The sequence below is a fragment of the Eublepharis macularius genome, chromosome 13 (genome assembly GCF_028583425.1).
Source record: "Eublepharis macularius isolate TG4126 chromosome 13, MPM_Emac_v1.0, whole genome shotgun sequence".
Taxonomy (NCBI): Eukaryota; Metazoa; Chordata; class Lepidosauria; order Squamata; family Eublepharidae; genus Eublepharis; species Eublepharis macularius.
In genome coordinates this window covers 45,600,364-45,623,410 of record NC_072802.1, presented here as the reverse complement: position 1 = coordinate 45,623,410, position 23,047 = coordinate 45,600,364, and the positions used below count along the sequence as shown (strand labels likewise).

The 23,047-nt window shown below is 46.4% G+C and overlaps 1 protein-coding gene and 1 non-coding gene across 2 annotated transcripts in view; both read right to left on the bottom strand.

The window, feature by feature from the left end:
* GABRA3 (gamma-aminobutyric acid type A receptor subunit alpha3) overlaps window positions 1-23,047 on the bottom strand; it is a 47,086-nt gene that overhangs the window by 15,532 nt on the left and 8,507 nt on the right. Inside the window, exons 2-3 of the mRNA XM_054996246.1 lie at window positions 19,111-19,232; window positions 6,014-6,081 (exon numbers count right to left, since the gene is read on the bottom strand). Of these exons, the coding sequence (XP_054852221.1) occupies window positions 6,014-6,081; window positions 19,111-19,232 (190 nt within the window). The remainder of the gene's footprint in view (window positions 1-6,013; window positions 6,082-19,110; window positions 19,233-23,047) is intronic.
* On the bottom strand, window positions 5,900-5,974 carry TRNAT-UGU (transfer RNA threonine (anticodon UGU)). The gene has a single exon. It is a non-coding gene; the product is annotated as a tRNA-Thr (tRNA).

Below are 23,047 nucleotides of genomic sequence, written 5' to 3'. Positions count from 1 at the left end.
CACCCCTGAATGGAGACGTATTTCTCAAGTTTTACCTCCCCCCTCTATTCTGGAAAGGCTAGAATGCCTCCTATTGCTTTTGGACCTGGCAGAGTAGTGGTGGAAGGCCTTCCTGAGCTGCAGGTGGTTTGGGAGATGAATCCTTGTCGGGTGAAACCAAGGCTACCTCCACAGGGACAGGGGTTGGGCTTCTCAGGGGCTCCTCCTCTTCCTTCATAGTGGACCTAATTTGCCAGTCTCCTCCTGAAGGGGTTCCTGCAATCAATCCTTCAAGTCTTTTGCCTCTCCAGACCCCTCTTCTAATAGCAGGCTTTGGGGCACTTGTTCATGACACTTGGGGCCTGGCCTACCAGCTCTTCTTTCTAAGGTGGGCAGGACAAAGGGACATAGAAATACTGGTTTCAGCCATTCTGCTGTGGCATCTTATTTTTCAGGGCATCTTGCCAAATAACTCCAATGTTGGAGGACACTGAAGAGAGCCCGTCTGCTGCTGCTGCTGCCCCATCACCAAAGCAGCAACCACGGGTGGGGACCTTGTGGGTGTCCATTAGTCATCACATGTGCTTCTTACACTGGGATAGAGGCCAGGGTTGGCCCCCATGTTTCTTACTGGGCTGTCAGGGCAGGAGCCATGGCTCAGTATTAGAGCCCCTGCTTTGGGTTCAGAAGGTCCCAGGTTCAATCCCTGGTATCTCCAATTGAAAGGAGCAGGTTTTAGGTGATATGAAAGAACTCCACTTGAGCCACCGGAGAGCCACTGCCAGTCTGAGTAGACAATACTGACTTTGACGGACTAATGGTCTGATTCATTATGCAACAACAACATCCTCTCATAATTCTCCCCATTTTGGTTACTCTCCTGCAGTTCTGTTTACTGTAACATTTTTCCTGATCCCTGGTCTTCCTTTTATCCTCCCTTCTCAACAATAGTCTGATCTGATTTCCAGTAGAAGGACAAATATCTGATCAATAAATTCTATAACGTTCAAGATATATATCTTCATTACAACCCTTTCTTTTTGGGGAGCCATAATATCATGGAAATGTACGTTTATTTATTTACATTATTCATAGTCTGCCTTTCTCACTAAGACTCAAGGCAGATTACATAGAGTGAGCCAATATAATTAACAGGATGGGACATCCAATAAGCAATGCAATAGGATTTGTATGATAGAAATCTGGAAGAAATCAGAAATCTGACCATAGAACTAAAGCAAAGCGTAAGTATTAACATGATGTGTTAAATGAGGCAAAAAATACATAGTAGGATCCTACTTACAGCAATAGGCAGTATACGCCACAGTCCCTGAGCCTTTGCCCAAGTAGCTTTCTAAACCCTTTTGTACACAACCCTATTGCCTGTGTAGAAAAGCGCTCTTGAATAATTTAGTTTTGCATAGTTTGCAGAAAGCCAGGAGGGTGGCAGGCAGCCATTCCGTAAGGTTGGAGCCATAATGCACGTATATGGGCAGTTGTTGATTTTGCCTATTTGCAGGTTCATGGGTCTGCCCTGTGTTTAGGACCTTTTGAGGATGAACCACAATGTCCCTGGTTTCTTTAGTCAAGTTTCTTCTAAAAATGCTCAGTGTGTGGAGCTGGGTGTTAATTATTGCAAGTGAAGGGAATGGATGAGGAGAGGTTCAGTTCTGGGTCAACTGCTGATAATTCTATTTACATAATTCTGTAAAACGAGGCTACAGAATAGGAAAGAGGAGTGGGTGGGGGTGATACTCCTAGATGTTCTCCTCTAAAAGCTCTCTCTCACATTCTTCTTCCTCCTTACTTTACATTTGGTATGTGGCTTTTTGCAGGACTCTCATCTCTATAAACACTCAGGTCTAACAGGGGCTACTGCAGCACTGCCTACAACTCCTTCCAATTCTTTCTCAATGATTCATCCTAGGCAAGAACACAGAAGGCACAGCAACAAGTGCAGACAAACACAACCTCAAGTGGTGGTTTCCACAGTAACAGTAGGTGGGGTTGATGAGTATAAACAATGCCAGACACATGTATGCTGTAGCTGCCAACACCACTCTTCCTGGCAAGCACAAAGAGCTGCCCTCCTACTAGGTCATTCTTGCTTCCTTCCTCTACAGGCATACTTGTTTTTATTCCATTCAACTGATACAAAACTCCACACTAGGCACTTCCCCCTTCAGCTGCTTCCCTTCCATCCTTTGGAACAATGGGATCACCACAATGAGGTTACTTTATCCTTCTGCTGCCTCTCAGAGGCCTTGTGCAGTAGATGGTTCTGGGCCCTCCTTTCTTCACTGCTCAGATCTGCAGGGCAATAGAGCCACCAAAGCATCAGGCACCAGAAATCTGAACCTAAGGTGCCCAAAGTTGTGGATGGATTACATTCCTGCTCTCCAAGGAACATCCTGAATGGGATCTCTCTGCTACAGTCATCCATCCACCAAAGGTCCCTGAAGTCTCTGTTTAGTAGCCAACTGCTCCCTTTCTCCCATGAGACCTGGACAAGGGGCTGTCATGTTTCAGCACTGCCATACAGTCAATATGATCTCATGCCACAAGCCACAAGAGGCTTTCATTCTGAAAAAGGCAGGGGCATTGTGGGGAAAGGGGCCAGGAACGAGGTTCCTTCCCCTCTTTCTCTTTGGGAAGATGGTGCTCATTGGTTCTCTCTTGGTCAGGGTACCCCGAAAGGTCTACAAGTTGGTATACATGGACCGAGAGGGTGGAACGAGCATAAACAAAGCAGGGTGAGGTTGGGACAGAATATTCTTTATCTGTCTTCCTCACTTTGAGTACATTTTGTAAAAATCACTCAACAGAGAATACCTTCCATTTCTCAATACCTTTACATTATCCCCTACTTCACACTTCATTATACATGCTCCCTTAATCAAATATGCTCCACCTTAGAAGTAATTATGAGATACTCCCTGAGGGTTGAATGGCTGAATACATTAAGGTTCTTTGCTTTGGTGTGAAAGTGAAGAAGGTAGTGTGACAGCAAGAGAGAGATGCCAGGCCAAATTAAAAGCAGTGGCTCGAGTGACATTGAATTAACTTCTCACCCCAGAGGGAGACAGTCTTCCAAGGCCAGAAAGGCCCATTGGTGGGGAACTCAGAAAATGGAATATTACAAAGCATTAATTATTTCCCAAGCCTGGGAATCAGGCGTTCTGCTTTTTGACTGATCTTTCAGAGAAGAACAACCTTATAGTCTGTTTCTGTGTTGGGCAACCTGGCCCACGAGGTTTCAGCAGGAGGCTTTTGTCTGCCTAACCTGTGTATATTATGTTTCTTCTTGCAGGGGTCAGGCAAGAGGGTTGGTTCACTAACAACACAGAATTATGGATCTGATCGATTCTATCTTGAAGGCCTAATCTAGCTGTTTGTGGCCCACAGGGAAAAAGAAAATAAGTGGGTATGTCTGCCACCATATTGAACTCCGGCAATTAAATGCAAGTAGGGATGCCAGACCCTCACCAGGGGCGAGGGATTCTATCCCCCCATACCCTGCCCCCGCTTACCTGGCCAGCAGAGGGAGTGCACCTTCCATGCGCGCTCCCCTGCGGCACTGCACACTCCCATGTGCTGCAGCCACCTGGATTGGGCCCATTTTGGTCCAGATCAGGCCCTGATTGGGGCTGCTGTGGAGCGCAGGAGAACTCCTGCCCTCCACAGTGGCCCAAAACATGCCCATTTCAGCCCAAATTGGGCTCATTTTGGGCCTGTTTTGGTGTGGATCGGGCCTGTTTCAGGCCGCTGCAGAGCGCAGGAGCACTCCTGTGCTCTGCAGTGGCTCAAAATGGGCCCAATCTGTGCCAAAATGGGCCTGAAATGAGCCCGATCTGGGCCGAAACAGGCACATTTGGGACCTCTGTGGAGGGTAGGAGTGCTTCCGCACTCCACAGCATCCCCAGTCCAGGCCTCTGTGGAGCATGGGCACACTCCCAGGGGCCGCATGATGACATCACTTCCCAGAAGTGACCTCACTGCACTTGCAGGAACGCTTGCGGGAGTGTGCGCACACACCCCCACCACTGCAGGTAAGTGCCAGGCCCCAATCCCCTGCTGGGAGTTTGAGGGGGCCTGGCAACCCTAAATGCAAGTCTTTGGGTTTGTCATGGGTCCCTTGGTCCAGTATGCTTGGAAACTTCTAGACTAGCACAATCAAATTCATAAGGACAGAGAAGGTGCAGTTAAGCAGCACAGAACAAGACAGGCCTGTTCAGATGACACTAGCACCTTCATTTTGTGTAAGACTTCATGAGTGGGAGAATGCCCAGAAGAAGTAATAATAATAATAATAACTTGGCATGGTAATGGATCCTTCCATAGCATGGGAATTTTGACCAAATCCTTTGGTCCCAAGTCCCCTGCTCTGCTTTGGAGGAAGGTTCTAGTAAGTTACCCTCCTTATGTCTGTTGTGGAAAGAGAGGCCTTGATTTAGTTCTTAACCTTTCATTAATAGGTTTATCTCCACATGCCAGGCCCAGCTTTCCTTTTTTCTCTTCCACTGACATTTTTTACTCACATGGTAAGTTTTAACGTTTTTCTTTCTGCCCTTTGCGTCTTCTGCTTCCTTTGGTGGAGGGGGGGGCTATTTATTCCCCCATTTTGGGTGCCAAATGGGGACAAAAATATTTCACAAGCCTTTTCCCTCCTCCCTTTTATCCTCAAAACAATACTGTAAAGTAGGTTAGGCTGAGAGAAAGTGACTGGCCAAAGTCACCCAGCAAGTCCCCACGACAAGAGTGGAGATCTGGACCTGGGTCTCCTCAGTTAATTGTTTGTACTATTTAATTGGTGCTTTATATTTCTAGACAAGTCTTATAGTAAGATTTTATTGTATTTGTGTATATTTGATGTTGTTGTAACCTGCCCTGAGCCTGCCTGCAGGGAGGGCAGGCCTGTTTGGTGTAGCGGCTAAGAGCAGTAGGACTTTAATCTGGAGAGCCGGGTGTGATTCCCCACTCCTCCCCTTGAAGCCAGTGGGTGACCTTGAGTCAGTCACAGCTCTGTTAGGGCTCTCTCAGCCCCACCCACCTCACAGGGTGAGTGTCAGGAGGATAATAACAACACATTTTGTAAACCGCGCTGAGTGGGTGTTAAGTTGTCCCGAAGGGCTGTATATAAATTGAACGTTGTTGTTGTTGTTGTTGTTATTATAAATCAAATGTATAAATATAAATAAATAGATCCTAGTCCAGTACCGTAACTACTACACATGTTGCCTTCTTCTCCAAAGGTAAAGGAAGGCTGGGCTTCGAATGGTCGCCTTCATGTTGGCTTGCTCTACAGTTGCCCTGCTGCTCTCTTTGCAAAGTGTAGGTGGCTGTTTGGGGACAGTCCAGCTCTTCTGGCTTGGGAAGAGACTACATCTATGTTAGCATATAGGTTTCTCATTCTGTCTTGCAAAGGGACCTTTCTGAGCACTCCCAGACTCTAAGGACCACATGAGTTCTTTCCATTTATTCTCTCTATTTTCAGGTGTTTGCACCAGAGAAGACTGGAGAAAATCCAAAGCCTGCTCATACCAGGCTGGAAATTATTCTGTTTGCAGGTTCAGGGTCTCCAAGTAAGGATAATATTGCCTTTGATTTTACTGGTCATTGATTTTATTAAGTTGTACCTGGAGGGAACATTCCTTGGCGACCAAAGTCACTTGTAAGTATACAGATTTTCCCGAAGATGCCTCAAGGTGCTCTTGTCCTCTCTCCTCTGAAAGAAAGAGGCCACTGGAAGGTACCCCAGGCACATCCTCTCTCTTCAGAAGCCTCGACTCAGATAAACACAGGAAGCTGCCTATACTGCGTCAGACTATTGCTCTATCAAGGTCAATACTATCTACCCTGGAAAGCCACTGCCAGCCTGAGCAGAGGTCTTCCATATCACCCACTATCTGATCCTTTCAACTGGAGAGGCCAAGGATTGAACCTGAGACCTCCTGCATACAAAGCAGATGCTCTACCACTGAGCCACAACCCCACCCCTTGGTTCCCCACACAGATGATGAGAGCAGCTGCTTACCATATCTGTGTCTGAGACGGGCCCAAAACTTGTCACGTAAATGTTTGTCTTGACTTCAGTTACGTCGTCTGCAAGAGGGGGAAAAAGCTATTAGGGATGATTTACATTAGCATAGCGAATGCTTCCATATGTAATTTGTACCTTAGTTTTGTCTGAAATTGCTGTGCCAGCTGCTTCCCTGGATTAGCAGGAAATGATCCAGTATTGTGCTCAGCCGTGTACACTGAGCAATGGTTAATTTTTCTAAACACATGAAAGGGCATGCAGGAATGCATTAGAGCCCTCCAGGTTTGTTTGAGGGATGAGTCTTTCAAAGTGCATTCCAACAACATGTACTTCCATAATACCATTTTCAACTTGGGGGGTGGGGAGGGGGATTGAGCCTCCCTTTAATTTTCTGGTTTTTTATTCTTCAGTATGAAAAGCACTGAAAGATCCACCACATTTAGAAAGAGTGATATGACAAATGCACAGGACTGGCTGCAACTGCAAGACGCAGCATCTCATTTCTCTGCCCCTGGCTGTGTTTGCTGGCTTGGCTTCCTGCATGTCTGTTTCAGAGGAGGTGGGATCTTTGCAGACTCAAAGGCCTGGTTTCCTCCATTCATACCTACTTTTCTGTTATCCTCATCCCTAAAAAAGGACACTTTATTCCTTGAATGGCACAATCCCATGAGCCGCATTCGGAAATCTAGCATTGAGAATGACATTAAGGCAGCACAGCCTGACCAGAAAGCTCAGTGCAGGCTGTTAAGAGAGTCCAATCTGTTCATTTTGTTGCCAAACTATAGTTCATCTTACATAATTATTATTCCACACCTGTGCAAGTTTGCAGCCTGCTTTGCCGATCCAAGCAGGAGACTGAAAGTGAACAACTGTACATTTCCTCCAAAGCTCTCCAAATTCTCCTTCCTCCCAAGAAGCCTTAGCTTAGAGGAAACATAGAGGCCATGGTGACTTCAACAGCCATGACACCAAAGTCCATGCTCTTCTCAGACTATTTGCACACCTAGCTGCTAATTTCACCAACCATTAAAGAAAGCAATAATCCAACCTGGACCCAACCAGAGGGTGGAGTAATTGTGGACATACAGAACAGAGCACAACCAAGTATAGTTATAGTCTGGAACACACCTGAATAACAGTCTTAGGAAACAGGGACATCTCCAAGTTCCAGATTTGGTGGCATCTCCCTAACATGGTCACAGGGATAGTCTACAGCTGAATATAAGGGACAAGCTGAGAAGATAGATGAGCATAGATGAGACAGTGAACAGAAGTAAATGTTACAGGGGACCGACAGAGTGAACAAAAAAAATGAATAGGTAGCCTCTGGGCTGCTTGCATCTATCTGGAGCCATGAAATATTAACAGTGGGATATTTGGCAATAACTTGGGGTCCCTGAAGGCACAGCAGCCCTTCACTGACTGACTGACTGACTGACTAACTGGAGATGGTTACTGGTTGATTAGACAGCAAGTCTAATGTTTTGCCATTAATGAAGTATTCAAGACAGAATTGAAAAAGAAGACAATACTCAGATTGGAAAAAAATGCTCATAATCTCACAATCCCTGGCTGGATGAGACAATCTAATCAAGGTGTCTAAGGAGAAGTTGGGGGCTTAAATGAATAAGCAAATTGTGTAAATAGACCTGAATAATCTAATCCGTATCACTGAAATATTTTCTAGGCTGAGTGTGTGGAGTACAGCAGTGACGCCATTACAACAGTGTGTTTGTGCGTGATAAGGAAGGAAGGGTCATGGACGGTTGCAATAGAAAGCCTTGGTGTTGTGGACAGAATGAAAACCGAGTTTTCCTAACTGGCTAGGGTTGCTGAAAGTCCACATGGCCCTGAGATAACGATTCTCTCTGGACCCCGTCTTTACATCCCCAACCTAAGCATTGTATACAAAAGCCGGTTTGGTTTCTTGGACCTCCCTGGAACTGGCTGCTCAACTAGCCCCCCTCCATAATAGCATATGTATTACAGCGCCCTCTCTTGGTGGCCCTGACTGTGCTCACCTTGCCATTAATGCCCTGGTTCATCAATATACAAGCTTCTGGAAAAGGCCTTCATAACAGTTTCTAAGCATAAACACACCTTTGGCTTCTGGAACATCAGCAAAGGTCACAGCTTGTTTGTCAGTCTCATTAGGAAGCAACAGCAGCAACAGCGTATGCATGGGCTTTGAGCCAGCTGCTGGACTCCTATCGCCGGCCCCTGTGGCACATCGCAGGGTCCCTTCCGTGCCTCCAGTCATGAAACTGCTTCTTTCTTTTGGGGTCTGCTCACCTCCTGCCTCTCTTCTCCCCTCTGTTTTCTTTTTTTTTGCCGAGGATGGTGGTGGGGATCCTCCACACCCCCTCATTCTGGCAATCATTCATAACTCCCCAGGCAAGTGAGGGGGCGGATCTTATTTACAAAATGACGGAGTGCTATTTTTATTTGCTGCTCTGAAATGCTGGCAGTGACGGGGCCAGCATACAGATGAGCACCAGCCACGGGGGGAGGGGGGCTCTTTGCTCTCCCTCCCTTCCCAAGTGACTGCTGCCTGCAGGGGAGGGGAATCGCGAGCGCCTGGCTGCTTGCAGTGCTGAGCTAAGCACCACAGGGACCAACCCTCCTCGGATGCTTGATCCAGCCAGGACTCCCTTTGGGGAGGTGAGGGGGGCCAGATGTGTGCCCTGGAAGAATGTCAAAATGAGTCTGATGCTTGGGAAACTCCCAACGCAGCTCCTCTTCCTTAAGGCAAGAGCGCCTTCCTGTCCAAATGCTGTTCTTAGCCTCTGGAAGGGAGACAGATGCAGAGCATGAAAAAGAGAAGAGACGAATCCTTCCTCCTGTCACGGCTACAGGGGAGCAAAGCCAGATGAGAACTGCAAGGGATGGAAGTGTGTGGTGATGGTGAGGTGATGCTTGGGAAAATGTACCCAAAATGGCATTATCCAAAACCAATTATTTTAAGTACAATCTCTATTCTCTTGTCTTTCCCTTCCAGGCGTGCCACACAAGTCAATCAACATCTGGCTTTTTCTGGGGCTGAACTCCCTCCTGGTTGGTCTGGAACTATTAGCTCTAGTATCAAAAGGTGCTCCCAAACTCTTCTGGGTAGGGAAAGCCATAATTCTTCTAGATGATGCCGCAGGGAGGCACCAGAAAGTAGGGGAGCATTAGAAAGGAGCCCAAGGGCATTTCCCGGTAGGTAAGCCTGTGCCCACCAGAGTGTGCCTGAAAGATGAGGGAATGGTGCATAGTGGTTAGAGGGCCAAGCTAGGATCTGGGATGCCTAGGTTCAAATTGTAACTCTGCAGTGAAAGCTCACCAGGTTACCTTGGAGCAGTCACTCTCTCTCAGCCTAACCCACCTCACAGGGATGTGGGGATAATGGAAGAGGGGAGAATGTTGATGCAAGCTGTTTCACGTCACTTTGGGGAGAAAAGCAAGGTACAAATAAATAAAGAAAAGCACGGATCCATCAGCTTGGTTAGGGGTTCTGCTACTCCTGGCATGATGCCTAGGCTCTGCTGCTTTGCAGCAATGCCTCCAGCCTGGGGACCGGCTCAGCGCATCTTGCCTTTGAGATTTGCAGGAGTTTTGCTTCACTTTGTACAGTTAATTTTTAAGAGACCCGCATGGTGGGGAGATGTGAAGCAAAAGGCGCCTGGGCTGAAAGCTTTCCACCCCCATCATGATCAGAGGGATGAAACGTTTAATTAATAGGAAGCAGACAGTAATTTTGCAGCCGTACACAGGAGCTTCTCGGCTCCCTCATTCTTCATTTTCTCAGCTCCTCACTTTGGGGATTTAATTTCCTTCCAATTTTAGCCTGCAGAACAAAAGAGGAAGAGAAACAGCTTTTCCTCTGGCAACCTTTGCTGCAGCCCCAGGAGACTAGCCTTCGATTAATGACTCAGGCCTTCACAGACCCCGTTTCTATCTGTTGCGCTTGGAATGGGACGAGGAAGAGGAGGAGGACTCCCCTGCCTGTGCTGTCAATGTCATATGGTGGGCAGAGGGCCATTCAGCCATGCAATCCAGGCCCGCTCCTGCCTGGTTCTTTCTTCTGGAGCTGCCCAATGTGGCAAGACCAGCAACGCTTGAGCACATGAAATATAACAGAGCCCTTCTCAGCGTGTGAGAATGTGCCACCATCCAATGCTGCAGCCCCACTGGTTTCTTGAAGCAATCTCCTTCATGCCAAGAGGAAGCCAGAGCCTGCCCACTGCACTCCACCCCCTCCCCTAGCATGGTGCCTTTGATCCTGCCCTACTTAATTAGAGCTTCTGTGGACATCATCACTCACTTGCTTTCTCTCTCTCTGGCTCTTTGGCTGCCCCTGGTATGAGATTTTGCTCCAAAGACGGAACAGGATTTCTGTGCTTTATTGCTAACATAAACAGGCTTGTTCGCCTCATTAAAACGCCCAGCCTAATTTTCATGCACTCTTTCATTCAAATTTCTGGGCCACATTCCCAAGCAGGCAGAAGGGCCAGTTCCTAACCACACCTTACTAGGCAGGCTGCAAATTCCTACACAAACGCAATCACAAGGCACGCTTAACTTGCTGGGCTGCTTCCATCAAATGCAAAGCAAGATCCTGATCAGGTTGCCTCAATGGCCACTGTCAAGGTTCATCTGGGGCAGCTTTTCACTTGCACAGGGGCCGTTATTCTTCAGGGCCAGGTTGTTGCAGTTCCAGTTGTCAACCTGCTCCCTGATGTTGCCTTTATTTTTTTTTTATTTGAAATTGATGTTGTTACACCATTTCTGTTAGTCAATATTATTGGTATCATAGCAGGATAGCGCTCATTTCAAACAAACAAATTATGGAGGTATATTTCACTGATGTCAGCAAACAAGGGAGTAGGCTTGTCAACAGGCCTGGGGGAGAGGGAATATCTTTTAACAGAGGCTTTATTGTATAGAAATAGGCAATTGAAGTTTATCACGGCATGGAGATAAATAACATCGCCTGATAGGTAAACATGCCATTAAGTGTCTATAAAAGGAACAGGACATTTTTCTCCAGGCCTATTGGCAATCCTGAGAGGGAGACACAGATTGTTGATCTTAGCAACCAGATGCTGAAGGCACACAGAGACACTTAAGTAGCAAGTTTCAGTGCAATTTGTTTTTCTTTTAACAATGCACCTTTTAAATATGGAGGCATCACCAGACAAGGGTTGGGGCGGTGGGGAGCGGGCTGCTGCTGTGAAAAATCACGGCACTCTTTCAAGAAGTCAGAAAAATCATGCAAAATAGACATCCAAACAGCTTGAAGAATTGTCATCTCCCTGCTGGCAATTTATGAGCAAGATGTGAGCTGAAGGAAGGGGAAGGGGAATTTGTGTTAAAGATAAGGAGAAATCTTCCAGTCCAGTTCATCCCTACATATTTGTGAATTCAAACGGAAACACTTTTTGGGGGCGGCAATTGTTTCAGCCCTACACATCAACTCATCTTCTGGCTTCTATCCAAGTCTCATGAATATTAATGTATATATAATCAGCCACTTTAATAATTATACTTACAGATTTAAACACCTTCCTAGGCTTAATCAATCAGGATGAGTAGGTTGAAAGATGCAGATTGGAATATCTAATTAGAAAAGGAAGACACCCTCGCCACCCCCTCAAAAATAAAACGAGATACATACACTGGAGATAAAAGGATAGCCTTTCATTAGGCCATCTTATGCTGGAGACCTATACATGCTTTCAAGTAACAGAGGATTATTCATTATTAGACAGAAAAGAAAGTTAGCCTAAAATACTCCCATTTACTCTCACCAGTGTCTGTCCTCCAATCACTGCACAAGATAATATCCCGCTACAAGATAATATCTACTGAAGGAGAATAAGCATTGCTGCGTTTCCATGTGCATATGTGCCCCCCAAATCCCTGTATTGCATCCTGATAAATGAGACCCCGATCTTGATTCTGTTCCTACCAGAGGCTTTGGGGTTCTGTAGCTCATGAAGGTCTGTAGCTCAGTGGCAGAGCATTTACTTTGATCTCAGAAGGTCCCTGGCTCAGTCCCTGGCATCTCTGGTTTTAAAAAAAATCAGATAGTAAAGGATGTGAAAGACCTTTGCCTGAAGCTCTGGAGAAGCCCCATCACAGCCTGAGTAGACAATACTGAACTTGATGACTCAGTACAAGGAAGTTATGTGTGTACAAATCCTGCCTCCTTGTGTGTCTGTCTTCCTCCGTAACTTAAAAGGAGAATGGCCCATCAGCATTCTCAGCATGCCTCCTGCAGTTAAATGTTTCCTGTCTGCCCTGCAAACCACATCCATTTTTCTGATCTGCAGATTAATTATATGTATCCTCCTTGCCAAAGTACATCTAATGTTATTAATGTTATATGACATAAAGAGAACAGACAAGGATCTCCCTTCTAATGAACCAGCACAAAAGGGAAAAGATAGAAAAAATGCATTTATGGACCTGGGAGTAGGTTGAAAGATGTGTGTGTGTGTCCTGCAATGGCATCATACCCTACCTCTGATCTTGTGCATCCTTTGTTGAAGTAGATGAGAGTTCTCATTAACTATTCCAGTAGGAAAGCAGGATACTCAGTTTCCCCCAGCCCCAGCCACTGCTGCGCCTTCTATCTCCTCTGCAAATGATGGGGCAGGGACTCCCCAGCTGTAGTGTTTCTTTGGTTGCTTCTTTGTAACTGGGATGTTCCCACCCATGTTCATTTCCCCTCTGAGCTGTAGTGCTTTGCACCTATTGCAACCCACCCACCTCCATCCACCAAGTCCTTTTCAGCAGGCCTTTCTGCGGTCTCCTTTGTTTCCTGTGCAATGCATTTTAGTTAAATGAACTGCTCTGGCCAAGCACTGTGGGCCTGTGTAACTGGCAAGGGGGGCTATCATTTTGCCTGTCCTTGTTTTGTGAGAGAAGTTATTACAAAGGGATGGGGGGGTGTAGTATGGCTCGAGTGTCAGGTGTATTCTTGGGCTCCTGGCCCTGCTCTGAGGGCCCTGCCTCAAAGGATCTTTTGGCTACACCTGGCAGCCTTTCCTGCCGCTTGGTCTGCCTTGCCAATTATTAATCATAACCATCGCTGAACCCTCTTGGAGCCTCAGATGCAAGCCCAGCAAGGACTTTTCCAAGGGTAGCCTTTCTCCATGGAAACTTTGGGGGAGATTTATTTTCCTTCCCTTATGAATCACAGCCACAAGGTGACTCTGAGCTGAACACTCCCAGACTGTCTGTCGAATCGCCCACCCCTCTTTCTTTCTCCCCCTTCCAGCCCCCTGTTGTGTTCATTATTCTGCTTTGAGTTATATGCTGCCAGAAAACAAAGTGGATACAACATGCTTTTCTTGGCACCAAAAACTCCTACCAGCCCTCTCTCTAGAACAGTCATATCCCAATTGCTACTCATACGGCATAGCTCATCTATTCTGAAGGCTGCCGTAAGTGTCCTTCAGACACCAAGTAGGAAAAAGAAACGCCTGCTTCTGACTTCAGACATGGGAGCTCCCTGTTTTGGATGAGAAGCTGTAGCATGTGTGTGTGTGTGTGTGTGTGTGTGTGTGTGGGGTGTGTGTGTGTACAAGCCAGCAAACCCAGGAACACAGACACTTGCCCTAGCCTGGCGGGAGCTCTAAAATGCTCATCTGGACGTGTATCTTGAATTACTGCCAGTCAAATGGTTCTAGGCTCCTTACAGCAGCTGAGCACTGGATGGTGTCTCGAGAAGAATTTGTCAGGCATGCACAATCGTTGAAGGATGGAGGTTAAAAACTTAAGTTCCTTGGTGTGATACACCTGAGTGTTCTTCACCTGCTTAACAAGCACATGGAGGAAAGCGCATTCTTTCAATGTTCAGCTTCACTCACATCATTTTCTAGCAACTGGTAAAAAGTCTGGCTGGCTCATGGCCTCCAAGCATACCACAAAAAGCAAATCCATGGTTCTTTTCAAACAGCGGAGAATCCAGTACAAATATAATTCATCGTGGCACTGACTGCAACTATAACTTTTTACTCAACAGCCTTTGAAGGATGCCAGTCAAAAAACTCAACTCCTGTCCTAACTCTGCATCCTTAAACATCTCCAGCGATGACACAAGGACAGCAGTGAGGGGATGCCACTGCACGCAGTATAAGCAGAGCCTAACACAGCCTTTGCTGCCAGAAGCAATGAACTTGGGGTCAGGCAGGGATTTCCTCCTAAGTAAAATAGCCTCCATCAGGACTCCCTACAATCTCAAGCACCACCATAGCCCTTTTATACACCATGCATGTCTGAGCATAGCATTTCTGCAGGGCCTCAAGCTGCCCCCTGCTTGTAGATCTGGATTGTGTAGGCTAGCCAACATTGTACGGTGAGCTGATGGCCTTCGGGGGGGATGTCACACAGTGGAGTCTCAAACGAGATGGATTTTGGGTTGCCACCTGCTCTTACAAGCTTCCTGTTCTGCAAAGAAAAATTTACAACATGACAATGGGAACACAGTCCCACTTGGTAGCTTTCAGAGGATAGGATTAGGATGCTGTTCATTATACGCATTTTGTAAGACCTGGCTTTTGAGGGAAAGCAGATTATAAATGTTTTTAATAAATCTGCATGCAGAAGGGAAACCCTGCAAGCAGCCCATCATAACAGATGTTTTCACTTATTTCCTAAAGCTAACTTCTGGGTTCCCCCCCCCTCTCCTAATTTAATGTGCTTCATTTGGCACTCCCGTGGGGAAAAGCCTGATGTTACAGCAAGGTTAGTAGAATGAATCCTAATCTAGGATCAAGTCTGCTACTGAGAAAGTGCTACATGGTTAGAACAGGATCACGCAACTAACATAAGGGATTCAGTCCTCAGCTCAATGTCTGCCTATACTGGAAGACCCCAAATTAGCTGCATCAAGTGCCTCCCTCACCCTAGGAGGCTAAATTAAATACAATCGTTATTTTGATAGCCTGCATTCTGATCTCATTTCCAAATATCTGCTAAAGGAAACCATATCCGGATTTCGTTGTGCATGTTTTAAAGAATGAATCCCAAGTGACTAGCAGCTGGCATCTTTCAGAGCTGATCTTGCTTGTCAATTGCAGACAGTCTTTTTTAGCTTCACAGGTTACATTGCACTATAGAAATGTCAGCTCCACAGAACCGCTTCCATTTCTTGCTGCCTCTTCAACAGCTATGGCTTTCCCAGAAATTCATTTTCCACAGCCCCGCCAGCGCAGTAAAATTTAGCAGTTAGCCCTGCTATACTTTCCTTTGACTCTACTACTGTGCGCATTCTCACAAGCACATCTGGCTTGCCAGGAGCCCTCCTTTTAGCATTTGATCCTGGAACACAATAAGGAGTGCTCAGCACTGCACTTTAGAATGGTGCATAAGGCTGGTGGGGGTGAGGAGGAGAATACTAATTTCTCCAGTTCAAGGCTCAAACTCATCAAAAGCTCAGGCTACCTTGAAACAAGCTCCTTTTACAATCCTCCCTGTATTCCTGCCCCAGCCCCAGTGAAGCAAATGACTTAGGATCTCATTTCAATCAGGCCTGGGTTAGCTTGTCGATAACTAAGGTTTACATTGTGGTATTGCTTCTAAATGCTGAACCTCACAGACAGCCTCAGTTTCCCCACTGCATCTGCTTCTGGGTAAGAATCCTGGATCTTTGTAAAGAGAAAATATGTGTAAAGAAGTGCACGCTTGTAGGTTACTTGCTACTTGTAGGTACTTGAGTGAGGAGCTAAGAGGAACAACCGACTCCTCTAGAAGGCAAAGAACTGACAGCAGGTGTAAAAGCATGTGACTTACAGCACAATCCTAGCAGAGTTATGCCCTTCTCAATCCATTGAGTTTCCAGTTTTTAAATGGGTCCCTTTAGCTGTCCCTTTTGTCTGCTGCAATTATCAGGTGATGCTATTTAGCTCCACAACTTAAAAACCTTCAGCTGCAGGTTTCTGCATCTTAAAGCTCTGTTCAAGGGACAGCACAGAACATTCCCCCCCCCCCCCGGCTAGTTGCCTACCTTAATTTAGGAGGATGTAACTCTGCTTAGATCACCCTGTTTGTAGGCCTAAGCTCTAGAGAATCAACACGCCAGCAAGCTGGGCCTTGCCCCGCACCTTCCTCTTGTCAGATGCTTTGGCTGAAAAACTCCACACAGAACCCATTCTAAGCAAGCATACTCAGAATAAAGTGCCATTTTGTTCAGTGGGGAAGGCTTGCTTTCAGGTAAGTGTGCACTGGATTGCAACCATAGTTCTTTCCCTGCTTCAGTTGTGCTTTATAATCATTCACAAGGCTGGATTAGGGACTACGGTTGCTAAGGGGACCCTGCCCCTTTCTCTTTAGAAAAGCAAAGGTTGACATTATACCCTGCTGAGGCCCCTCCCCAAACCCTGCCCTCTCCAGACTCCCCCTTCCAAATTTCTAGGAATTTCTTAACCTGCAACCCTACCTCAAAATCTATCCTGGCTTCTTAAGGCCACACCAGACATGCTCTTTGATATTCTCTGTCTCTCTTTGGTGGGAGACATGTTGCTATGACAATGCTGTTAGGCCATAAACCAGGAATTAGGGGAGGGGGGGTGATGATAGACACACCCCTGATGGAAATCCACTACCCCTGCACTTGCACCATGCCATTTCCCTGGATATGGCAAGCTAGAAGCGTCATCAGAGTGGGTGGGAGCAGATGGGGAAATATCAGGGCTAAGAAAACAAACATGGAGGGACAAAAGGTAGCATGTCAACACAGATGGCCTGTTTACACATATCCTTCCCAACAGCAGCCAGCCCAGACTGTCCACCCATAGAGCAGGTGCTTCATAGTACCATGTGACACCCTTGGCAAGCTGGCAAAGTGTTTCCACACAAAACTTGAACTATGCAGCCTGATCTGAATGCTTTGTGGAATATTTACCCGTTGGCTCCTAAGAGCACCACGAGGCCTCTCTCTGCTTGTCTCTCCCTCACATCCACCCTTCTCTTTTCATAGCCATAATGCTCTAGGTCAGCTTGACATGCAGTTTAAATCAGTTTTGTTTTATGTTGCTATCTAGTAAAAATGTAAAATGTGCAGGAAATGCAATGTACCCTGTTTTTCACCCAAATTCTCTCTCATATGTGACACACACAGTGCAAGAGAGAGAGACAACTGCACTTCTTGGTCATTTGTAAGCTGAAAAATGCCTGTTGGCTTTGTATCCCCAAAAGAACCCTGAAAACTGTAGTTGAGTTACTGCATGGGTACTACGACTTCTCTGTTAAAGATCCTTAATCCCTTTACAGGACTGCAAAGCCCAGGGTTCCCTGCAGAGAAGGAATGCCTGTTAAACCGTAACTGCTCAGACGGAAGATTGCATGCATGTTTGGGTCATAAAATGCAAGCTTGGGCTGCCTCGGTTTGCCTTGTGGCCATAAAGAGGATGTTTAACTCTTTGTTTTGCGGTTTGCAACTAGGCTCCCTTGCTTTGTTGTTAGCATGTCAACAGAAAAAAAACCTTCATCTTAAAAAAAAACTTGTAAAAAACGATTCTATACTAATAACAAATAGTGACAAGTGAAGGTAGAAGAGTTAGATCTTTTCTTCTTTTCTTTCAGTTCCCCAAGGCACAAACGTGTAATTAGCATTTAATGGACAGACTAAAATCATTTGAGTGAGCCTGTAGTGTAGATATGTCTCTGGAGTTATGCATGAAAACGCTACTAGATTTGTTAGTGATTTCATTTCAGAGGCATAAACTGAGTCAAGAGAACTTGGAGACTGTATCTCACGTTATGACAGGGCCACAGGATGACAATTCTTCCCTAGATTAACATGTGGAGATGGGCCAGCAGCAAGGTTAGCTGCTGTCTCCAAGTAGGGAGCTAGGGCAGATGCCTCTAACAGTTACTTCTGAGGTTCTGAATGTCCTCACTGCAGCCACACTCTGTCTTTTAGAGACACAGAATGCTGGTTTCATAGACTCAAAAGCCTCTTTCATACGTGACACCATCGTTCCATGTCTAGTGGCTTTTCATGTGGGACTGGATGCAGGAGAGATGTGAGGCAAACTTGCAGGCTATTTCAGGATTTACACTGGCATTAAGACCATTCGAGCACAAACACAGGAAGGCACCCAGAGAGCTGTATTAGAATTCTTAGTGGCCCATCCTGGGCAGACCTTTACCTCTCATGCCCAGAAGACGAAAGTGAGCAAAAGTATCTTATCTGTGCTGCTGCCCAACATGGCAAGGCTTCCCAAAATTGTACTGAAATATCAGCAGCTACAGTGCAGGCCAAGAATCCCAGGTGCCTCCCAGCCCCTACATTCTCAGTCCTCCAAGCCTGCTTTCCTCCCTATGGTCACCAGGGAAGGCAAAAGCCTATTTCAGAGCCAGCCCAGTGCCTTCCCAATTTGTCTCAGATCAATTTGCATGTGACTTGGTTGGAGCCCGAGGCAAAGTGTCCTGTCACTGCCTTTGTGATGACTGACAGCAGATGGAACCAATGGAGCACCCCCTACTTTCTCAGTCTTCCTCCCCCTTAAAAATGCTGCAAGCCATTAGTGCCAGCTCCCATCTACTCTTCTCTGATGGGGTGGTTTATTCTTTGTCTTGGGGACATGCTCTAAAGCAAAGGCCACCTGCAAAGAATCAGCTGTGTTGCCACCACCTTGTTTCTTTGTACTGCAATATCAGGCCTCTTTGCTCCCAGCTCCTTTTAAAGCTTTGTCTCTGTTCCTGGCTTGGAGCAGCTATTCAGAAGCTCCGCAAGAACAGAAAGAGGAGGGGGGGGAGGCAGCAGCTTGAAACAGCCTGCACTGGCTCTGAAACAGACAATTCATTATCTTAACAGTTGGGCAGAAGGTCCTAAAGCAATCTGCTGGAGATGCTCCCAGGAAACCACATTTCTTCAGCAAGAAGTACAGCAAATGCCTGGGAATAGTCGCTGGGACTCCAGAAGTCAAAGATTTGGAGCTGAGAGGATCCCCTTGCCACATGCAAAGAGGTTGTGGGAGAGCTCAGGTTGGGGGGAGGTACAATTAATTTATTAGGGGGCATTGCCCAGAGAGCAATCAGGCAGCAAACAAGTTCAAATTAGCATGCAGTCTGCACAAGCCCATGTGCAATTGCCTGACCTCCGAGCCCAGGTCGCAGCCGGTTGTCATATCCATCCAGCAGTCGGTCAAGGATGCGTGTAAAAATTGTGATGTTGTCCTTGCTGTCATCGATAATATCTGGGCCATGCTTCTGAGCAAATCTACAAGATCAAAGGAGAGAAGGAGAAATCAGGTCTGGCCCTTCCCAGTGGGCACGGCATAGGAGAACCCTTGGAAGCAGCAGTTTGCACTTCCTGCCTTGGCTACGCTCCAGGGCTTCCTCTGCTTTTGATGCATGGCCTTTGGTTAGTCCCACTCTGGCAAGATGAGTTTTGCTGTAGGGTGAATTTTGAGGGCTTCCACTATAACGACCTTATAGAGAAGGTTTCTGGTGCCCTCTCTGCCCGCCCCCATTCCCCTTTGGGTTGGCAAGGGGATAAGCATGACTTCTCAATGGGCCACTACTTGCTGAGCCCTAATCTACAAAGAGACAAGGCCATGCAGCCTAAAAGTTAAAGAAGCACAGCTCCAGTACAGCAATGAATGTCATCTTTTTCATCAGGGTTCACTAGAAGTGGCACCAAAGCTACTGGTGAGCGTTGGCATCCAGCATGCACAGAGGAATGTGTTACACTAACGGGGAAGGAATAAGAGAAAGAATGGTTCTGAGTGAACAGAGCAAAGAGGAAGTTGGAAATGGGTCCCCAGAGCATGGCTTTGGTAATGGTGGGTGCAAAGAGAGAGGAGCAAGCAGAGATTTATTGGAGAGCTGGCAACTACTTTACCTCCTTGGAGCAACAACCACCCACTTTCTCAGTATTTCTCAGTAACCCTTTACTTGCTCGGCAGGTAAGAATGTTTAAAAGTGGAACTTCCAAGACAGACTTGGGCTGCAAAACTAAACACACTTACCAGGAAGTCATTCCCACTAAACTGTCCTGAGCATCTGCAAATCTGTGACTGAATAAAAGACCGAAAATGTGCATTTTTCTACAATATGTGCAGACAGAAGGAGTAGTTTTAGCCAGTATCTAGAGGGATCTGCCTTCTTCCATGGCCAGATATGCAGACTAGCAGGGCATGGCTGATTGTAGAGGACAACCACTTTTCTGTCCTGTCCGGCAGTCAAAGGGGAGGAGGTTTGTATGTCTGAAGGATTCATCTGCTGAGCCCAAGGCTATGAAGAGTCAGCCCTGCAGTCTCTTGCAGGCGCTAGGGATGCCAACTTCCAGGTGATAATAGAGATCTACTGGAATTACAATTGATCTCCACGCCACAGAGATCAGACAAAATGGCTGCTGTGGAGGATGGACACCATAGTATTCTATTCCACTGGGGTCCCTCTCCATCTCAAATCCCACTCTCCCTGGGCTCCATCCCCCAAATCTCCAGGAATTTTCCAGCTTGGAGCTGCCAGCCCCATGTAGTTCTTTTTTGTTTCCCTTGGCAATTGAGGAGCCCAGAAGCAGGAGTGACATGAGCTCAGCCTGGTTTTAATTTCAGGGTGACCTCTAAACACCACTGGTCCTAATTTACCGTAGAGGTTTAAACAGGAGGTTTAAGACACGCTGGGGCTCTAAACTGTGTCTAGTTTAAATGGCCCCATACCATTATTATTCTAACAAATGTAGTAGTACTTGGTTTTTTGGTATTTAGAGGTCCCTCCTCATCTGAGATCTCAGCTGTAGTTTACTTAGTTTGCAAATAAATCCAACCCAAACTGTAGGATAGTTGTGGCACGCAGAAAGTCCCCCATCTTTAATGCATAAAGCTCTGCAGATCTGTTCTCTTCCTGGCAGCCTTGCTGGTTGCTAGGGGATCTTGACCCTTTTCCACAGTGGAGATCCTAGTTCTTTTGCGTGAGCTGCCCTTTATTTTCCATGGCAGCCTCATATAGCATATGAAATGGCCACTTTGGAATAATATTCACTAGTCCTATAAATCCCTGTGGCCAGAATGAGACCGTAGGATTCAAAATCTGCTCTTTTTGTGATATATTATTAATTGAAAGATAAAAATCCATTTTGAAAGCAACAAGATTAAGAACAGCTCTGGACTTTTTGGAAATGAGGAGGCCTTCTACTACGCCTCCCATTGATAAAAGAGAGTGCAAAAAAATCCCATTAACTACTGTACTTGTACCCTAGTCATTGGAGTAAGTGGCCTCCAATGGGAGTAGCAACTACTACTTCTAAATGGCCACAGCCATGTGCAAACTTGATGGCAGACCAAGAGTACCGGAGTATTGCATGACCCTGACAAGAGAAGACACACACTGGGGTCCAAGGGACAATAAGAGAGGACCTAGAGTCATGGATCTGTGATGCCTCCAGCATCTGGATTGGATGGGGGAGATCCATGCTGGTGGCTGTCTTGTGAAGAAGAGTCATGGCTCAGTAGTAAATAGGGTTGCCAGGCCCCCTCAACCTCCCGGGGTGGGGGGACTGGTGCCTGGCACTTACCTGCAGGGGGTGCGTGCACGCGAAGCTCCCGCTATGATGTCACTTCCGGGAAGTGATGTCATCATGCGGCCCCTGGGAGTGTGCCCATGCTCTGCAGGGGCCCGGATTGGGGACGCTGTGGAGCGCGGAAGCACTCCTGCCCTCCACAGCAGCCCAAAATGCACCCGTTTCTGCCCAGATTGGGTTCGTTTTGGGTCCATTTTAGCGCGGATTGGGCCTGTTTTGAGCCACTGCGGTGGTGCGCTCCCCCCCTCACTGGCCAGGTAAGCGGAGGTGGGGTGTGAGGGGGTGGGGAATCCACTGCCCCTGGCAGGGGGCTGGCATCCCTAGTGGTAAAGCATGTGGCTATTGGGGTGTAGCCCATTCTTAGTGGTGGAACCCAATTATGGAACATCCTACCAAACACCTGTTTGGCATTTATCCTCTTAACTTTGGGATGTCAAGTTAAAACTTTAATCCCTCCCCCCCTTTCCCCGATTTTAGTGAGTAATAACTTGCTTCTTTTTCTTCAGCTGTTTGTTCTGTTCCAATCTTGTGTGTGTTTAGATTGATGGGCTTGGTTCAAGGAGATTTAATCTGACATTGTTTTATTTCAGACTGTAAGCAGTCTGAAAAAAGAACAAAAAGGCCTGAGTAAAAGTGTTTAAAGTAGAATAAAGAAATAAAATTTAGGCTGACACTTGGGAGCTGTTTACAGCATTGGGTGGAGAGCTGTATTTAAAATCCAACTATGTTGTATACTCCCTGAATTACCTTGGGTATGTCTCTTACCCTCAGTATCTGTCTGTAAAGTGGGAATAACAGAGTCTTTCCTTCTCAGCATGTTATAAAAATGCACATTTCTGGGAGGAGACATATGCATTTTAGCAAATCTCTAACCAAGTCGATATAGAAGAAATTTGATTGGTTATAGACTCCAACAGAGGAAAGACATTTGACAGTATCCCATTTGATTTGCAACTTTGTGTTGTTTCCAAGAAAGATCAGTTTCAAGTGTGGGTCACCCATGTGGAGAGATGGGTTGCAGAAGGCTCCGGCCCACATTGAGTCTTGTATTGAGCTGGGATTAACTGGTCCCTGCGTGTGAAAGCAAATCTAGGCTAAATTTTCAAAAGGCAGCAGATTGCCTTTCATTTGGCCCTGTAAAAGGGAGCCCAGAAGCAATCATGGGAATCTATGTCTTTTAAACGTGTGTCTGTTTACCCTGTGACATTGTTTGTGGAAATGTCCTTGAGACTGTATAGAAATGTACTTAATACTGATTGTACTAATCTCATACTGTGTAATCCGCCTTGAGTCCCAGTGAGAAAGGAGGACCATAAATGACATGACAGACAGGCAGGCAGGCAGGCAGACAGACAGACAGACAGACAGATAAGGGAAATGAATGGCAAATTCCCCTGCCCCAGTAGTGCAATAGGGTGACATTGCTGAGTTCAGGTGCTAGAGGAAGAACATCCTGTTCTCCTCTTCCGAAACTTCGGCAGCCTACCCCTGTAGTACAATTACTCAGA